The following is a 19,800-nucleotide window of genomic DNA, read 5'->3' on the forward strand; positions in this document are numbered from 1 at the left end:
GCAGGAAAACAGCTGTTGATACACACAGTTCGTTTCCAGAATAATTATTTAAAAATTAGCACTGACCTTTGGATCTAAGTTTATAAAATTAAGGTAGCATGAATTGCTTTTCATACTTTTGTGTCTGCGTGCTTTGTACATCATATATAAGGACGAAAAATGGATTGGATCGTTTTCTGCCAGGAAATCTGTAGTCTTTCGCATTTTGAATGAGCCAGTTCAGTATTACAGTAGACAAATAATATATATTAGATGCAAATGTGGGGGGCACCCGGTACTCACTAATTATAAACATGCTTCAGCTTGACACGCGCGTGCGGAACGGTTTGGGAAATCACAACACCCTAATGGTCCAAAAGGCCCGAATATCACCTGTCTACGAGCGTATAATGGATGCTAATTGATGTGGTTGTCGAATTACTTGAGACGGTTTCCAAAATACTCAACTTCGTCTCCGTCTCAGGGGGCGTCTCTGAAACCAATCGCCGATTGTGGGCCTGAAGGGTTAACATTAAATTGAAGTATTGTAATGTTTGGTTCTTTTGCATCCTACTTGATGTTTTGTGGCACCGTCAGGCTTACTACTGCGTTTACAACTTCAAAGCCAGGTAGTAAAAAACAGTTGAACCTTGCCACGGAGCCGAAGTCGAGTATTGGAAGACAGCCACAGCGTATGCCCAAACTGAGGCGCGTCCCTATCATCACGGCATGTTAGCATGTATTTGTCGATGGGTATAGCTGCAGGTAAACAACTTAACAGCCCTTTACTGGTCAGGTTCCCACAAAAAAACAACCCAATCATTTGTGAAAGTTCACATCGCTCGATTTGGTTTCTCACTGCTGCAAGCTTGTTAAGTTAAAAATACCCCCGTACTGATGATTACTATAATTATTTATTGTTATGGCTGTTTTTCGTTGCAACTGTTGTCATTACGTAAAGTTACGTCAAAAACCAAATCCAGTAGGCCTATTTTTCACTCTGGTTAGTTTTCGCCTTTGGTTGAAAAATGCGACACCGGTTGAAAAATGCGACGCACGCTGGCTGAAAAATGCGACGCCCAACCAAAAATGCGACCGGGCGGCACATAAAATTATCATGGAACACCATAAAAACGAGTTAGCAAAATGCATCGTCGCACACGCGTGCATCTTACATGCCTGCGTCGCTCAGTGACCGTGCGTCCGATTAATGGCCGACCATTGCTTATCGGCTCGGCCATTTTTAGAAGCGGGCGGAGTGGAAGCTTGTTTTCATTGTGAGTCTTGGTGTGCGGGCGCTGTACGCTGCGGTGTTAAATTGAGACGAGAAAGGGTATTTGATGGTAACACAATTTTTATACATGAAGGCAGACTTAGAACTTGTATGTTTACAGCAGTACATGAAGGTTGCACGTCCCCGCTCCAGAAATTGGTTGAGCCACCAATGCGCCGTGTACCAACTTCGTTCTCAGGGTACGATGTTGCCGCACCATGTTAGTTTATGCCTTGCGCCATCTCAGCGAAAGATGGGAACTTGGGGGGGGTGGGCTTTCAACCCTACGCACGCGCACTGTGAGGTGCACCCGCAATTTGCGATGTGTTTGCACTGTTTTCGTCAGACATGTCAGAAGAATTTTTGAGAGGGTGGTAAGTAAAGCTCCGATTTTTTCCCAAGAAATAGTCAACTGCATGGTCTTAAGACCGTAGGTCATAAGAATTAAAGAGATATGCATCAGTTTCAATGGCTTTTGGGGGTGATTGATAAAATAGACTTTTTAAAAACGTAAATGTTCTGTAGGCTATCATACATGACCGATGACATAACAAGATAGGTAAAAGTTGGCGGTCAAAGGACACAGAGCATGGAGGTAGGAAAACACCTCCATGATGATATGAACTGAGTGACGTGTACTCTCATGACTGTGAGGTTTAACACGACATGGGTAAAACTCTTCACTTTGGTTTTGTTTTGTTTTGTGTTTTATCAATATCAATTTACTGCTGCGTTAATTTATTTTCAGCAAGCGGTAAAACTACCGAAAACGAGCACAGTATGTCTTTTCTGTACTTTGCCTATGGCAGCAATCTCCTGCGGGAAAGGATCCACATCAGTAACCCGTCAGCAGTTTTCGTCGCAGCTGCCAAATTAAATGTAAGCTAGGCCCTGGTAGGGAAGCCTGTGTCATGTACATGTACGTGTAGTGGTGTTGCTGTTTATGTTGAGGTATATTTCACTACATCTAAAGGCATGTAAGGCCTATCATGGAGCTATAAATAGGAATGGCTCACTGGGGGATATTTTGCAGGGGGAGAGGGGGATGGATACTCCCAGAACTGTGGTGGACGTCAGAAGTCTAGCACGGTACCTGGATGTCAAACCCATCAATTCTGGGTGTACAGGTGCACAGAGGAAGAAATAGACAGGTGGGCATGTGGGGACCCTCATTTGGGGGGGGAGGGGTGGAGGAGGGGGCACTCAGTGGGTTAGATCACTGCGTGGTCATAGTCATGGCAGACAGTCAAAACAATGGAAAGAATGTTGCCTCCTGCCTCCACTTTTCATTCTCTTCTATATTACAATGTCGTAATGATGAGAAATAGATCAGATTTTTTTTCAAAACAAATTTGATCAAATCAAATCAGATTTTCGTAAAAAATACTTTTAAAATGCACTTAACGCTCTATAGACATGTCATACACAGCCAACGAAACGCCGATGCTGCAGTCTGGCCGAACAATGACCATGCAGATTGACTGTTACCAGGGTTATTTTTCCTCCTCTAATTTTAAGGGAGAGGGATGTGTATACTTTGGGGCACAGGCCTTGAGTAGAGGGAGGTCCTAGTATGGGGCCAATGCCAGCAAAATCTAGGTTTTGTTTGTGATGTGATACCACATTTTTGACGAATTCGTAGTTCTGTCAGATTTGGACAGCAGAAGCTTGGAGAGGGTTGGAAAAATTCCATAGAAACTTGCTGGTTGTTGTTTAGCCAGCCCAACTACAGTGCTGTAGTTCAGGGCAATGGATTGTCCCAACTGTTGTTGGAATTGATGCCATACATGTAGGTTGGGCATAACAAGCCTATCGGTAACAGAATTCCACGCAGTATAAATATCAAATACTGTGGTTTCCTGCATGGGACTGTTTACACCGAGTGTCATAGGGCCATAACTGATGTTCAGAATTTGGTTTGATTGTTGTCATGAATTTACAGTATGATCAGGAATTTATCAAATGATTGAAGTCATGAAGTTATCCTCTTTCATTTTTTTTTTCTGTTTATGGCAGAATTACAGGTTGGGGTTCTGCATCAAACCAGAATGGAATGAAAGCGTAACACGGTGGAGAGGTGGGGCAGGGACCATTGTCAAATCAGAGGGGGACTCTGTGTGGGGCGTGGTCTGGAAACTTGACTCCACAGACCTGGAGAGTCTTGATAAGTGAGTACGACACTTTAACCTGGGAAATCCCAGCTCTGTTGTTTAGGGCATGAGAGCTAGCATTTCCCAAGTTTTTAACATGCTTAAGTTGGGCATCGTCTTTTTGCCAAGACATAATTTATGGGAGGGACTTCTTGAGAGTCAGTTGGCATAGGGGTACTTTTCTTGCCTTCCGCCTCTTTTGTCTGGGGTCCGAATCCCACCCAGGCAGACACGTAATTTGGTGTTTTCAGCCCCCACCTGATTCTGTGCATCCCCCAACGTACCAGGGTTTTCTGTCCAGCTGTTAAACTGACCAGTTCTGAACTACATGTACCTTCCCACCCAGGCCCCCTGGGGAGACCAGTTCATTGGTAACTGACAGGGCTACCCTGGCTTAATACACTTTTGAAAATTTGAATGAGTGAGATAAAGCCTAAACCTGTGAAATCCTTCAAAATCCATCTGAAGGAAGGAAGACCCTTATAACCCAGTCACTATTACATTACATGAACCTTGTCCCTTGAAAGATTAACCCTAACCCTGGCAACTGGGAACATTCTTAATCCTTCAAAACCTCAGATTATCAACGTAAAATGCATTCAGCTTCAATCCTCCAAAACCACCCTGGAGGATTTTGGAGGATTTGGGATGGTTAGGGTTAAAACCTAGGCCCAATTTCACGGTGCTGCTTACCGTAAACAAAAAATTGGCGCTTACGGTAGCAGAAACGTCTTTGCGTATGCAATCCTAATTCACAGCCGAAAAAAAGTCTTGTTACAGTGAGCGGGAAATAATTGTTTTTTGTCATAGCACATGTGTGTTTTGCAATCGTCTGCTGAAAGATGTTTGCCGTATGCTGTGCGGGATAATGGCGGCTGAGTGTCGAGCCGAAGAAAAGATTTTCCTCGCTTATGAGTGCAATGGACATTGCTCTCTCAACCCCTTACAGTGAAGAGCGACAAACTATTGAGGCCCCTTTAATTTGAACAAAATTAACAAAGAGCGATTATTGTTTCAGGCGTAAATCTGTATCGGGCCCAAACTTGTTTTGGCAAAAATATTTCATGAGGATTTTGTCGGTCAAGGATTATGCGAGGCCTTCTTTCTTGAAAACGGCGGCGACCAATTGCCATTTTTCTCCTTCGTAAGCTTCAAATCAGCCCCTTAAACACAGAATTTCTGCACTAGCCTTTTAAAATTGTCACTTAGAAATAGATTCTGTGCTAATGGTGCTTCGGAAGTGTAGAATTCCACAATATGGGCCCCGTTTTTTTGGGGGGGGCTCAGTGATTGAAACTTTCAATGTCAGGGCCTAGTCTGCGTAACCATACCTCATGTTTTCATGTTTGAGAGCCAAACTCTCACTGGTCCATTTAGCATCACACGCCTGTTACTGTTTTGCTGTTCATCATATACCTTTTTATTCATCTCATGTGTAGGCAGGAGGGTGTGCATGAGGGCGTGTATCGTCGCCTAGAACACCTCCAAGTCACCGCAGCAACGAGCCAGTCCATTCTGGAGTGCATCAGTTACCAGTTCAAAGACCCCTTCTTCGTCAAGCCCTCGCCTTACTACCTAAAGGTGATAAAGATGGGCGCCCTGCAAAATAACTTACCCGAAGAGTACCGGCGATATCTGGACTCCATCGAAGATAACGGGTACAGTGGGCCATTACCTGTCTATGATGAAATCATGAGGAATGTGAAGCTTTAACCCCAGTACGTCTTCCCAGATCCTTCAAACTTCACCAAGGTTTGCCTGATTTTGTTGGATTGAGGATAGTCAATTGCTGTCATTGGTTTGTCTTCGTGGTGGAGCAATTTTGAGGACCCAGGAAGGACCATTGAATAAAAGAAATGCCGGAGACGTAAGGTTTAACAGGTTTAACCTTTTAGTAACTTCAGGCTTTTGAGAAGAGGGGTGTCCAAAACATCCAGGGTTTTTTTCCATGATATTTATCCCACAGTAGGTGATATACTCTAGCTAAAAATATTCTTATTTTTCAAAAATTTTAAACTCTTTTTAAAGGCTTTGATCTCAAAATTATTTATAAGAGTTTTAATGGGACCAAAAGACCAATATTTGCACACTAGCCTGTGATTTGATTTTGTTGTAGTCAAGCACTGTGGCTGGCAGTGTTATTCAAGTTCCCCAGGTGTAAGAAGCAAGTCATTAAGCCTTCTAGCTCAGCTGTGTTAACCAAGCCAGATACCTCCCATCCTCATGGAGACCACTTAGGAGTTGTTTTTTTTTTCAAAACAAAGAAAATGATTCATTCCTGTTGGTTGGCAGTGTGCATGTACTGCATTGAACTTCAATGATGTGGATAATACAGCTATTGGCATCAGGGTAGAATAATCCCGCAAGCACAGTTGGCACCATGCCAAGTTTTTCAAATTTGCTGGTTAATACTCCAGATTAGTGCTGACATCCTATGCAAGGTTCCAGCATTAATCAGCATAATCAAACAGGTGGGTGTGTGCCTACATGTAGGGTAGGGAAGGGCCTATGCATTGGCTGTCATTGGCATTCTGTTAACGGTTTAATCGTTGAACAACTCCTGGAGATTTGCTGGACATTAAAAAAAGGACACTGTTTGATTTGGGTGAACTCTGTTGGATTCACTATTGGATACTTTTCTTTTACCTAAGTGAAACAAGGCCCTCCTGCATTTCTCAAACAGGCTGTTTTGAAAACCAAGTTTTACAGAGAAGTGCTGTGAATAACAGCATGCATATTGGAATTCGAAATGAGGTTTTTTTTTTAAGTAGTGGGCAATGCTGTTTGAAGGCAAAAGAGTGCATCCTCTCTTTGAGAAATATCATTGGCTATCGATTTTTTAAAAGTGATATGAAATAAGCAAGCACAAGTTTAAACTGTGCAATACATTCCACAAAGTTGTAGATTTATATTCACTTTTGATTCATCATATTTTGGACATGATAATGTATATAAATTCAAAAGGGCATTTTACTATGCTCTTCTCTGTGGTGTTCCAATTTTATTAAATTATCAACTCTATTTGAAGTCTATTGAAAACTTGTGTGCTTTTTTGAGATCTCTAAAGTGATATATGGTAGAACTTGCTGATATCGTTGAAACTGTTCAAAAGGTGTTCCACTACAGTCCCTGCCAACAAACAGCTATCATGCTTATACACATCAGCAACAGTGAGCCAACATTTCCATTGCTGTTTTTCAGAGGTGGGATTTTTCCAGATTCGAATTGCATCCTGGGCATTTGTTGTTTCAATGAAACTCCCCGAAAATATTTATGTAAACAACTTCAAATATTTGACTTAATTTATTGAAATACTGTGATATAATTATGCATTACATTGTTATTGAAATCTGAGGCAATGTGAATTTTACACACACACCAACTGCCCCAAACTGTACACGTCAGTTTTTAAAAACAGACTATAAACAACTGTTTCCATGTACAGATCATTTGGAATAATCCTGGAAGATTCAGAGTTAACTGGACGGATTTGAGCAAGTCATATTCTTTCCTAATAATTCACAATAAAAACATATTTACAATATATGCCAATTTACAAAACCCCTGATCTTGTGATCAAGGGAATATTTACAACTGTAAAGTTTCTGCAGACGACCCCAACCAGACACAAAACAATAGTAGAATTTGGGGAGCCTATTACACAGTGTTCATTCTGTGATGCTGAGATTGCAAGTTCTATAACTCAGAGCTGTTAAGCAACCCAATCCGTCTCACGCCAGCCTTCAAGAGCCGCTGCAGAACTGTCTCCAAGGGTTGGGGCGTGGCCGTTGAAAGCTGGTCGCTGGGTACATCGAAGGCACGGGCCAAGTAGTCGATCATGTGGGTCTTGTCTATCTCTGCGTCCACTACGTTGATGGCCATTCGCAGCTCGGGTAGTGGAACCTCCCTATGAAAAGAAAGGAAATGTACCGTGGCAATGTTGGACACAAATGGTTGATCTACTCGATCGCCCAATCGGTCTGCGTGATTGGTTAATCTTGTAGGAAATGTCAAACTTTACTTCCCTTTTTCGAAGCAACTAATCGCGCAAAGATCGAGTGACTGCGCGTATTGACTGGTCACACTCAACAGCAACACACTGCTGAAGTGTGGAGGAGTCCACAGGTCCAAATCTAGAGTTACTTTGAGCTTGTCTTGGCCCCCCCCAAAAATATTGGAGGCCGACTCCCCCTCCAGGGGGGCCAAGACGAAATGGTCACACCCTGGCTGTATTAACGTGCTTTGTGTTGCAGACGTCCTTTCTTCGGTGTCAAGCACACTCCGTCCCAAATAATATTGGAGGCCGACCAAATTGCTTGGGACATGGTTGGAATAATGCCTGTTCATTTCAACATGTCCTGTTTCAACCACAGCATGCCGAAAATTACTAAAAGTACTTTTGAGTTCTGCGAACTCCCTGAGGCACTGCAATATTTCAAAAAAGTATGACAGAAAAGAGTGATGGACTCCAGCGCTAGTAATATTCTTGGTAACTTCAGACTGGTGACCCAGCTTAAGTCTATGCAACACTTACTCTCTGTCTCCAAGCTCCATCTTGATCTGCTCCACATATTTCTGGCGCTCCGCCTTGTCCTGTTGCCGGATCAAATTGATGAATGGACGGGCACCGCCATCTTCATCCTTGTACAAATAAATGAGACAACTGGATCACTCATCACTTATAGTGTGAGTGATGAGTCCTGGCATAGTGGCGATGGTGTCAGGCCCATGTGCAGTGCAAAGCAGCAGGATCCTGGTTGGTGCTTGTTTTCCCCGGTAAGACACTTTATCATGATTGATTCTCTCTACGCTTGAGTTCAATGGGTACCAGTGAAGGTCAGGAATAGATCGCGTTGATCTAAAGTGCTTCATCAAATCTGATCTATTGACCTGATGACTGGGGTTGGTCAAATAATTAATTGCTTTGATACATTTTGCAAATATTGACACATAACACCGTAAGAAAAATTAAGTAGCACCTTTGATAATGCGAGTGCTACATTTAGGTGACTACTGTAAATTCTTTTTGTCAATAAGCCATTTGCGAGTTAAATTTGCATAAAATCTGGTACACTGAGTTATCTGATTGCAAATGAACATAACATTTTGAATTCCTCAGACTAAAGACACTGTTGCTATACCTCGTGATTCGGGGCAAGGTTTTGCTTAGCGACCACCATCTCTGGAATGGACTGGTTCCTTTGTGCCCTTCTTTTCCATTGAGAACAGTGTATTGTTGCAAGGCGTCTCTTATGTAACTAAGCAAAAGCTTGCCCCGAATCACGAGGTATAGCAACAGTGGCTATAGTATGGAGACGTCCAATTGTTATGTTCACGTGAATTTAAAGAACTCAGTGTACCAGATTATTCAAATTTAACTCACAAACGGCTTATTTCTTGAGCCCTCTGATTAAAAATTCTTCCATGAAACATTGCTTTGCAAAAACAGGCCACCAACTAATATGCTTTGTGATGTATATTGCTCAAGACTGGTTATCAGCTACTTCTTGCTCAACATAAATCTGCTGAGAAACATCTCACTACTGGGCCCCCACTAAATTTGGGTCCTTCGTGTGAAATATACTGACAGAATATGACATTTAAACAACTTGAATGAGGAATCGGCACCAACCTCCAAGAAGAGCTCCTGGTATTTTAACATCTCGGCACCCTCTTCTGGTTTCAGGTCGTCGATCAAGACTGTCATCAGAGCCTCAAAGTTCTCATCTGGCTTCACAGTGAACACCTCTCTCAAAGCCTTCTCAAAGTTCTCTTGGGATATCACCTGGATGGTGGTCACCTCGGGTGTCTCTGCTTTTTCGTTTTCCTGGAGAAGGTAAATGGTTTATTTCTGTTACATTGACAAATTGAAAGGCATTTTCAATACGTCTGTCCTCTCAAGGTCGACAACAAGTACTTTGGCTGCATCCGAATCTGTTGTCTAGAGCTAGGTCTAGGTCTTCACTCCATTGGAAATACACGGAGACACACAGACAATACAAGTAGCCGTAGCTCTTGAAGCCTATTTTGGACACAGCCCACGTTTGTTCTTACTGACATAAATACACTGTTCACAATACATGTACTCAATAGCACAATTTCCACCCTTCAAAAGCCTTCAGCTGAAGGGTTCAAAAGAAGCCTCTTAACTGGTTAATAAACTTTCTGCTCTGACGGGAGAAACTGAGTGCACATGAAGTGCTGCAGAGTTTGGCTGACAGTCCAAACTGCTTGCCCTGAATTACTGCACAAATCAGTCTGAAGTGCTGGTGAGGGAAGCACAATCCACAGATTTATTTATGACTGCAAAGGGATCTGCTGAATATGTGATAACTTTACAGGTGAAAGTGAAGAGGTTAATAGCCTTGAAGTCTTCTGAAGGGCCACAGACTAGAGGGGATTTATTGTTTCATATATAGGCATAGCTGCCATGAAACTTAATTCATTTAATCTGACGACTTTGAAATCTGTTCAGGCTGGTGGAAAGTTTTTCAACCGAGTTCATGCCCCCCCCGCCGGCACACGCGTGAAGACCATGCATTCCAAGAGAAAATGTCCTCACATGCTCGGTGCGTCCCACGCCAAAGGCACATGGACCTGCGCATGCAGGAGGTGCGTTCTCAGTTGACAACTGTAATTTCCATGTGAAATCACGCCCTCTCCTGTTCTCGCTCTCGGAGGATCAAGAAAACCTACCTCTGTAGGTGACTCCTCCCCTTCTTGCGTCTCTGGTGCTGGTTCCGTTTCTGCCGGCGCTGGTGTCGCCGATTGGACCTCGATGGTCTCTGATGCCTTGTTGAGTGCTTCCATTAACCGTTCCAACATCTCCATCTGTTGACTGTAAACCTGCTCATTCACCTGCAACAAGAAACAATTAGCAAAAAAGGAGTTCCCAAAATCTTGGTTATTCGGCCACACCTGTGTGACACCACCTGACTAATTTGAATTACAAAGCAACATGAGCTTTCATTGCGGCATAGTGCACCACCAAGTGGTTCCCTTCAACGAGCCATCAGTTTTGCAAATTCCCAATCAACATCATACAATTACTACCAAACAGTACATTTTGTGTTAATCACTCATGAACAATGCACTTGTGAGCCTTTATAAAGACATTCATTTAATTCACCTCTATTTATATACGCATAAATTATAAAAATTAAAACAGTGCCCAGTCCTCATCAGAAGAAATGCCGTCAACATTGACCCTTTTCCTGCTGCAAAAAAGGCTATTTTGTGCTAACATCTTAACAGTGCATTGCTACTGAAAATCTCTCCAATTGTTAGAGTTATTAGCCAAAGCAGGAGCTCAGAGCTGAATTTGCCACCTACCTCATCTTGCAGTACTTGGGAGAAGAGCTCACACATGGCCTCCTCATCTTTGTATCTCTCGCAGGCATCGTGGAGGTTGTACGCCTTCTCCGCGATCATTTTCTTGTCTCGGTACCTTTCGTCCAGAAACCGGGCGACAAAGGTATCCATTGGTTCCGGGGGACCACTCTCCTTCTGAGGAAAAAAAATGCCAAATTTGCCTTGGGTCGGTTTTTCATGTTTTGTTATTCACCGAAGGAATTTCAGATAAAGCATTAACGGAATTAAACCAGCCATGAGGGCGAGCACAATTATTTGTGAAACTGTTAAAGCACACTCCATGGAAACGTGTATGTTACTTTTTTATGTTCCTTTGACCCTTTACTGCAGACTTCCAAAATAACTTGATCTCTCAAGAGACACCAGCTCCACATGCCTATGGACACTGTGTAGGTACTGTCCCTGACACTCGACTATCTACTCACAAGGATTAAGGAAAAAGGGAAGGAGTACTGTGCACTGGTCTCTGCACTAGCTTAAGTGAATGGAGCAGAGTACATAACACCACTTTTCAACTGAATGTGCACAAAATACATACAGTCTGCACGAAAGGAGAGATTCTGTGCACAAATTCAGGGCAGGAACAATGTCCCCAGCAGCGTTCTGCAATTTTCCACTTTGTTATTCATTAGTCAACACAGTAAGTTTTCAGATCTCACACATTACAAGCCAACATCTGCACTGTGCAGGATATCCCGGGTATGACAGCGATAAATTTAACATAAATTGCATACCTCCGACTCCTGTTTAGTCTTGGCCTTCCATATCTCCTTGATGAGTTCCAACGCTTCGCCCTTTGTGTATTCTCTGTTCCTCACTTTGATGTCCGTCTGCAAGTAGAAGGGTACATCCTCTCCAAATCCCTGCAAGGAAACAAAAAGCGTGAAGTCTTGAATTGATGAAAAGATTATCTAAGATTCAATCAGCTCAAAATTTAGAACGTTGCCAACTAAAATCCAAAAAGACCGTCTTCTATCCAGTAGAAGTGTAGGCTTCCATCTGTGCTTGATGTCAGGCAAATTTGAGAAAAGATCCAAATTGGGAGGGGAAAAAAATCCCGGAAAGAAAACGCCAGCTGAAAGGCTGTAATAATAAAAAACTTGAACTTTTCAGCTAAAAAGGCATGTTCTCTTTCTCAAATAACTACATTTACTATGTGAATCTTGCAATGAATTCTTTGTGAATCCTAAAGAGTTCTTAGTGCAAGATGCAAAAAGTGGCAAATCCTGAATTATTAGCATATGTATGTATTCAGAAATGAGTAAAACAAAAGAATCATGATATCAGTAAGAAATCCTAATATATCGCAGCTTGGAAGACCTCTGCTGATATCCCCTCACCCTGGGCTCAAAGAAGGCCAGGCCCTCCCCGTCTCCTGCCAGCTCCTTCAGCAGAAGCTCCACCTTGTAGTCACTGCTCTTGTCCTTGGAGATGGCCTGCCATCTCTCTTCGCCTCCTTCCATGAGATCGGCACAGCGATCCCAGTCGGGCCTACGAGCAACAAAAGGTTTGGATATTGAAGACGCCAGCACTTGAGTAGGATCAAAATCTTGTGAAACTTTTAAGCCACCTCAACAATCTCTGGTGTTTTGTACCCCTCATATTTAAAAAAATCTCATTTCCAAAACTCTAAAAGAAATATTCTTAGTACATCAGAAATATAAATAGCATTGTTAAGAATTTAGGAGTAGTACGGTATTGATAGTAAAGTTAGAAACCATGAGTTTTGAGTTCAGTACCTTGGTGTCGCTGATCGTTTTAGGACCTCCAGCTCTGAATAGAACTCATCCCTTTGTGTTACCACTTGCTTGTTAACCTCTAGCAGTGTGCTGAAAGAAAACCATCAAAACGACGACAAATTCTAAGTCGATGCATCTTTTAGGAGGTTGTAATTTATTATTTGAAATGCCTGGCAAGACTTGGATCAGACATCAAATGCTCATATTCAGAACACAAATGTCCAAACGTGCAAGTAAAAAATCTAAAAATCATATCTCAATGACGAATAAATGTCAAATTGTGGTCAAACAGATTGCTAGTCCCGAAATGAAAGATTCACCTCCATCGACTTCCACTCTTGTTTAACACATTCCAGTGCCATGCAGTAATGTCTGTGCATAAGACTACAGATTTGGGGTAACGATTAAATGTACGTGTCTCTGACAAGTAAAAAAAGGCTGCGCAATTATTCAGATGACTCACTCATGTTCTGACATCAGGACTTCATGGTCGTTCTTCAGCTGAGCCAGTTCTTCTTGTAATTTCTGTAAGACATAAAATAAAAGCTGTTAAAAAGTAAGGGTTGGTAGATGTATGAACCTGTATCTTTCTTAATTATATGCACCAATCGTAATGTCTGGATTATTTCATACCACAAAAAGGCGAAGACAAAGAGGAAAATAAAAACTTCCGCGTAGAAAAATTCTACAAGCAGCTGACCACGGATGCAAGTCCCAGCTAACCAGGCTTATAAACCTTGCCACACTCTTGAACAGCCTTGGGTAAAGGGTGCTTACTGACTTACAACTGTTAAGACCAAATCCTAGTATTAACTAAAACACACCCCAGAGAAAACAAAATTAACGGTCTGAGAAATTAAACAGCCTTGGGTAAAGGGTGCTTACTGACTTACAACTGTTAAGACCAAATCCTAATTTAACTAAAACACACCACAGAGAAAACAAAATTAACGGTGTGAGAAATCCAGCAAATACAATGATCCTCAGCAGGTCTGGTTTTTCAGTTGCCGATGTGCTTGCCAAGCAGATTGCAGTGTCATTTTAATTATCCTAGCCGGGGGCCACTGGGGTCATGTATTGCTCACAAAGGGACATACAGAATTTCTTTTTCAATCCACAAATTTATACAAATTGGGGAAAAATACATGTAGCTAGGATGGGCGGATGCAGCTCTTGGAGCCTTCCTGATGCAAATTGCCGTTACCTCATGTTGTACTTTGAGTCCCTCAAAGTCCCTCCTGGGCACCACGTCTCCGTAATTGGCGATCATCTCAGTCAGACGCTGGGTGGCATCTGTCAAGTCTTCTCTTGCTTTTCTGAAAGAGGAGACAATGAAATTTTTGATTTGAGTCAGACAAAAACCCGTGGTTGACGTTTTGCAGCTTATCAGTATGAGTTAAACACTAAACAGTACTCAGAGTTCTAAATCCATGGACTATAAGTTAGCTTTTATAAACTACATCAGCCAATCTGATTTTTTTTGCTGGAGATTAAATGACAGAAGTCAAATTAGCAAATCACGAACATGGGATGAAAGTAACCTCTAAAGCAATAAAAAAAAAAGTTTGACAATGGTCAACCAGGCTCTGCTACACTGCACAACAGGAGTCAGTGCCAGACTAGTTAAAACTCATGTCTCAAACCCCCCCTCCAAAAAAAGATTACTTTCTTGAATAAAAATTTGGACTGTTCTGTGAAGCCGGGCTTTCTTTCATTCACTTCCGACCCTGACCTTAATGCAATCTTGAGTTTGACTGGGTCCTCCTTGATCTCCGCCTGGTTGCCCTGGCCTTGAGCCTTCTGGTAGTCTTCTTGTTGGTAGCGCAGATCGTTGATATCTGACACCAGCAGCTTACGAGCGTCACACTCGTTACGGTATTTGTAGTATTCTGCTGCGACCTCTTCTTGCAACTTAAGCGAACAAATCACAAATACGTTCATTTTCAATGAACCTACATACAATTTTCTGCAGAACTGAGCGATGCCAACAATTTGTCGATGTTATTAATGTATAACACTGCATGGTAATCAAGTGTTATCCTCTAACAAAAGAATATAGACTGACCATCACTGCAATTGTTGTACGTCAAGAAGCTGTAAATTTATATCTTGTCATGGTCAGTTGCCCTGTTTAAATCCTTTACCAGAGTTGATCCCACCAACTGACCCCACCCATCCACAAGCTCAGGGGTCGAGTGGTTAAGACATCATCACTAGTGGGTGAAAAGTCATGGGTTCGAATCTAAACAAGCTTGTGAATTTTTTCTTACAAGCTCTTAGAAAGCACTGACCACACAGTGCTTGTTAAATTATGTAGGTTTCAATACACCATAATTTTTTGTACTGCGTGCACTGACTGTTGATTGTAAGTGCCAAATCTCATGGTTGGCAGAGCCAAATCATTAGTCTCCATTCCAGCAGTTGTAGATGCCAATAGATGAATGTTCAGATGACATACCTTATCTATTTGCATCTGTAGAGATACCTCATGCTGCTTCATGGCATCTATCTTCTCCTGCAATATCTTCTTTTCTTTCTTTAAGTCCAGCATCTCCTGCCTCTCTTCATCTCTAAGAGCCATCACCTTCTGGTCGCATTGCTCCGAAACTGTCACCAACATGGACTGAAAAAAAAAGAAACAAAATTTCCAAACTTGGTAACTCAAATCTGCAAGAAATTGAACAGCTGGTTTTCTTCAATGCAACATACATGCATTCACTTTTCGTACTAATCCAACTTTGAAGACAAAATTGTGAAGTTTAGACACAGCCTTTTTGTTAAATACTGCCACAATGCTCTTCAATTGGTCAATTTGTCACTTAAATAGGATTGTCAGTACTTGACAATGTGTATCCTTGGATGTCAAACTTGTCATTTATCCATATTTTTTAATTTTGAGGAAAGTGAGTAATCTGTTGGCAAGAAGCCAAGACCATTTTGAACATACCTTAAGCGGTTCCAATTCCCTGATCTGCTCTCGCTGGTGAGACAGCATCATTTCATATTCCGTCTTGATGGACGATAGGAGGGGCTTGTAGGTCTTGAAATCCTCTATCAGATATTCAAAAACCTCACGATATGCCTACAATTCAAGTGGAAATATGCACATATGTGTTTAATATTCAATAAACTGAAACTTGGCCTTATTTCACAGAGCTGCAAAGCTGAAAATTCATGGGCTGAGAATTTTTCAGCGGCAGACCGGTCATGAGCAGTGCAAATGGCACGCCATTTTGGTGGGTAACCGCTCCCCCTCTCTGCCTACCTGTAACCTGAGTTCACTGGGGCCTTCCTTGTTCCCATCGAGATTCCGTAATTCCTTCTTCAGGAACATCTCCAGCTGCTCTAGGAATCGTGGCTTGGGGATGACGGATCGCTGGGGGTTCTCGGACAGCTCCGAGGACACCCTGCCGTCTGGACTGGACCGTGGCCTGTGGCTAGGGATGCCTGGCTTGGAGGTAGCCTGGGCTGTGGCATGAGCCGGCCACGTGTCCAGGGTGCCGGCTTTTGTGTCTACAAACGGCTGAGAGATAATATTGAAGATAAGGGAATTCGTAAGGAAGAGATACTCAACCTGGAATGCTTGGTACATGTATGTTCAACAGGGGATACCGCCTGTTCTAAGTGGCAACATGGCTCTGAGAAACTAGCCTATTCAAATAAATCAGAGCTTTCTCAAGGCTCAGCTTACAATTTGGCACAACAAGCGTAACTGGCTTCTTCTTTGGTCCCAAAACCATGCAGGCCTCTGTTCAGATCAACTGACAAGACTTCAGTCTTTAACTCCACAACATCGAATGTGACATAAAGGGCAAGGGAACCCTACATTTGAAGCTTACTTTTAGAACCTGTGGTGGAGGTAACTTGTGTTTTGTCCTGTCATTGACGGCATTCAACTGGTAGCTTGGTCCCTGGAGGCCCTCATACTGCTTGACGGCTCTTGGAGAAATGCCAACTGCTGGCTGTGTGCTGTTGAAAATGAAGTGGAAATCATATTTGAAAAAAAAATGCACATCCATAAAATTGGTAATAATAGTTACTGGTGTCTGTATATGGAACTCTTTCCAAGAAAAAGTTGAATGAAGCTGTCTTAGTGAAAATAGTGAAATTAATTTTGTGGCAAGTTGGCATAGGACTGCTGGCCAGATATCATGGAAATGGATTTAAGAAAAAAAAGCTAGCCCAACCATCAATAAAAAGCCACATAAATCTTCTAAAGCCTACTTCTGGATTGTAAACGTGACAATTTGTGACTGCTTCACCAAACTCTTCCACATTGCAGTCCACACAGCTGAGGTCTGAACACCGTTATTTGTGCATGAGGCAGATCCATGACCATGTTGAGCGAAATCTTTGTCAGTGCGCATATTTAAAATTTGCATGCACAATATTTAAATCTTGCACAACTACAGATATTGCCATAAAAATTGTACACTGCGATTAGAATTGCATGGATACATGAACCACAGGCAACAGTCGTACATAAGAGACTAACATCAACTACACGTTTTGCACGGTTTTGTCAGGTATGTTTCACATGTGATGTGAGTACTGTATGTACTCCGTCAAGTCAGACTTACTAACTGGTGACACATTGGCAATCTTTGACGTTGACAGCAGATATCACAGAAAAAGCTATCAAATGACGGTGCCCTATAATAAGAGTTATAAGATATGCGAGCAGCAGAATGCGACGACTGTGTACTGTATATGTGAAGGGATGGCTGACTGGGAAAGAGCGATGTAAGTCTGCCTTGATTCCAAGTCTAGCCGCCGGCCGGGCCCAGTCAAACGCCCAACCATCACGACTCCCTTTAAAAATTGCACAGTTTGCAGCACAAAATTACGCACGTTCAAAGATTGCGCTCGATGTTAGCTGCACCGATTTAAAATATGCGCAACCTACTGAAGATTGCTCAAGGAAAGTTGTGCAAGATAACTTTCACAGATTGCGCTGAACATCCACATCAACAATGTCAACACTGCAACATTCACATTGGATTGCCGACTTTTTCGACCTAGTCTACCAGTACCATGTCTAGGCCTACCTCCTCCTTGACTGTTGACAAGCTCCACAAAGTGACAACCATAACTGATGATTGTTTATTCAAGGTAAAGTTTAGACCCGTAAAAACAGGGCCCAACGAATACTCCTCCGTCGTACGTATTCGTTGGGCCCTGTTTACACGACGGACATGACGGAGGAGTAGGGCCCTAGGCCTATTCGTTGGGCCTGTTTACGGGTCTAGGTAAAGTTAGGCCTAATTAGTAATTGAATTCACTCACCTTCCAATTGGTGGCAATTTTGCCAAAGCCACGGCTTTTGTAGTCATCTCTAGCAGCTTCTGTCAAATTCCAACTTCAAGATGAACATTCAAGGCGTGGCAACGACAAATTCAGTTCTGCAAAGCCGGAGATCTGCAAGGAGCAATGTGCACAGCACGATACGCGACAGCAAAGCCGGACTCAGCTGCATCAGTACAGTTGCTATGGCGCGCGTGCGTACATTGACCTCTGTGAGTGAACTCGCGCATCAAAACATAAGGGATCTCCTCAACCATAGAAACGATGGGCAATATAACCAACTCTGTTTCAAGAAGGCAAAATAAAACAAATGCGAAAATCTGAGTGCCACTTAGGCTTCAAACAATAACAAATGATAGGAAAATAGCAGATACAAGCATGACTACTAGTAAATGAGCTACATGTAAAAATCGTCATGATCAAGGAGCTCGGCCATACCAAAATTACCAAAATTACCTCATCCTGAGGCGCCCACACGGAAACCAAAGAGGGCGCTCTATTGCTTAACCAATGAAAGGCAACTCACTAGGAGAAATTGAAGGTTGCGCACCAAGAGCGCAAAGTACTTGTCCATGTTGGTCAGCCTTTTCGAGTTTCATATTTTAAACCTAACCAATTGATGTGTCATACATTATAACAGCAACATTTTTTATCAGTGATATTTTCTGGATATATTGGTCGTGGAGAAGGGGGTGTTTCATTTAGGCAAATTATTCCGCCCTGAAATTCGATATTGTTTGACACTCGGCAACCCCACAAAGTAAAGTCATCCCCCGGCGACTCGGAAGTGTTGATCGTTCTTTCATGCCGCCTTTTGCTGATTACATTGAAGTTAGCAACATCTAAATAAATCGAACGGTTGCTAAGTCAATTAGATATAAAACTGGGCGGCAACCTGAAATGATTCATCACTAAACCTCGTAAACTGGATCGATGTGGAGTCAATACACTTTGTTCACAGCAAGTGTGTGGAAATGATAAACTGTAACTTTGCCTACATGTTTTTCTGGGCTATTCGTACTGAAATACTGATATATGTGAAACCTCCAGTTTATTTTAAATTGACTTTAAAAAGTCAATTTTTTGTAAGATAAAAAGCGATAATTATGACAGTTTTAAAGATCAGACGCTCTGGTCCTGCAAAAATAAATTTTTCAGGCTAAAATGCTAACCCAATCAAATTTGAGTTAAGTTTGTTTTGGAAATTCAACAAATTGGGACCAATAGTCTCCACAACAAAACTTACATGCACATAAGTTATTGTAAAGTGGTGCACCACGTCATTATTTTACTATCCTTTAAATAACAGCAAATTAATAGTGTGGCACCAATTCTGTTTGGGGAATACTTAACCAGAAAACTCGTTACAGGAGTCAAGATACAGATCTATCCCCTTCTTTGTCCAATTCTTTCTGGCTGGTTTCGGACGTATTGTTCGCCTTTATATCATACATGACCGGGTACCCACGAACGTAATATTCAGTGTAGTTTCTGTGAGCTATGCAAATGACAAACATCATATGGGCAAAAATGGCGACTCGCGGAGAAGGAACTAGCAGTAGCACTGGCCAAAACAATGAAAACGTAGACCCTTCAGACCGTCTGAAACAGCTTTATCCTGCCGTAAATGAAGAAGAAACACCTTTGCCTAGGATATGGAACTCTAGAAATAAATCCACCTTCATCGGACTATCGCAAAACAACCTCCGAGTCCATTACAAAGGTAGGCCTCAGTCAAAATATTTTTAGGCCAACAGCACGAACACTGCATGAACGAGAGAGCTGATGATAAAATGCATAATCATGATGAACACAGTTGAACCATGGATGTTGATTTGTTTGCTTGATATCAGAACAAATGAACTACCCAATGGTGCAGTCGCCAAGTAATTTCATTTGAAATTTTGTTTGTTATTTTTAAGTGCAACTCAGTTTTTGGTTTAGATGCACAAAACAGTGTCAGTCAATTCTCTTTTCTATAGGA

At 42.1% G+C, this 19,800-nt stretch overlaps 3 protein-coding genes across 5 annotated transcripts in view; 2 read left to right on the plus strand and 1 right to left on the minus strand.

The window, feature by feature from the left end:
- The first annotated feature begins 1,249 nt into the window (after positions 1–1,249).
- On the plus strand, positions 1,250–6,429 carry LOC110981356 (gamma-glutamylcyclotransferase-like). 3 transcript variants are annotated; one of them, XM_022238870.2, is made up of 4 exons: positions 1,250–1,626; positions 2,001–2,131; positions 3,269–3,420; positions 4,842–6,429. In XM_022238870.2, exons 2-4 carry the CDS (start codon positions 2,033–2,035, stop codon positions 5,113–5,115), a joined length of 525 nt encoding a protein of 174 aa, XP_022094562.2. In that variant the 5' UTR covers positions 1,250–1,626; positions 2,001–2,032; the 3' UTR covers positions 5,116–6,429. The 3 variants fall into 3 exon arrangements, with proteins under 3 accessions (XP_022094562.2, XP_086994416.1, XP_086994415.1); XM_087138290.1 differs by lacking the exons at positions 1,250–1,626; positions 2,001–2,131 and adding an exon at positions 1,823–1,922; XM_087138289.1 differs by lacking the exon at positions 1,250–1,626 and having other exon boundaries at positions 1,929–2,131.
- tsnaxip1 (translin associated factor X interacting protein 1) lies at positions 6,287–18,113 on the minus strand. The gene is made up of 16 exons (XM_022238869.2): positions 17,799–18,113; positions 16,352–16,481; positions 15,778–16,035; positions 15,460–15,594; positions 14,971–15,135; positions 14,245–14,423; positions 13,717–13,828; positions 12,976–13,037; positions 12,513–12,602; positions 12,114–12,264; positions 11,508–11,636; positions 10,735–10,908; positions 10,099–10,260; positions 9,035–9,229; positions 7,937–8,043; positions 6,287–7,309 (listed from the first exon to the last, which is right to left on the minus strand). Exons 1-16 carry the CDS (start codon positions 17,843–17,845, stop codon positions 7,099–7,101), a joined length of 2,307 nt encoding a protein of 768 aa, XP_022094561.2. The 5' UTR covers positions 17,846–18,113; the 3' UTR covers positions 6,287–7,098.
- Positions 18,114–19,301: 1,188 nt separating this feature from the next.
- Positions 19,302–19,800, plus strand: part of LOC110981307 (ran-binding protein 9-like) — a 32,893-nt gene continuing 32,394 nt past the window's right edge. The window contains exon 1 of the mRNA XM_022238787.2: positions 19,302–19,539. Within this exon, the coding sequence (XP_022094479.1) occupies positions 19,317–19,539 (223 nt within the window). The 5' untranslated portion in view covers positions 19,302–19,316. The remainder of the gene's footprint in view (positions 19,540–19,800) is intronic.

This window comes from Acanthaster planci, linkage group LG06 (genome assembly GCF_054643075.1).
Source record: "Acanthaster planci isolate LZ-2023a linkage group LG06, COTS_SCS, whole genome shotgun sequence".
Lineage (NCBI taxonomy): Eukaryota > Metazoa > Echinodermata > Asteroidea > Valvatida > Acanthasteridae > Acanthaster > Acanthaster planci.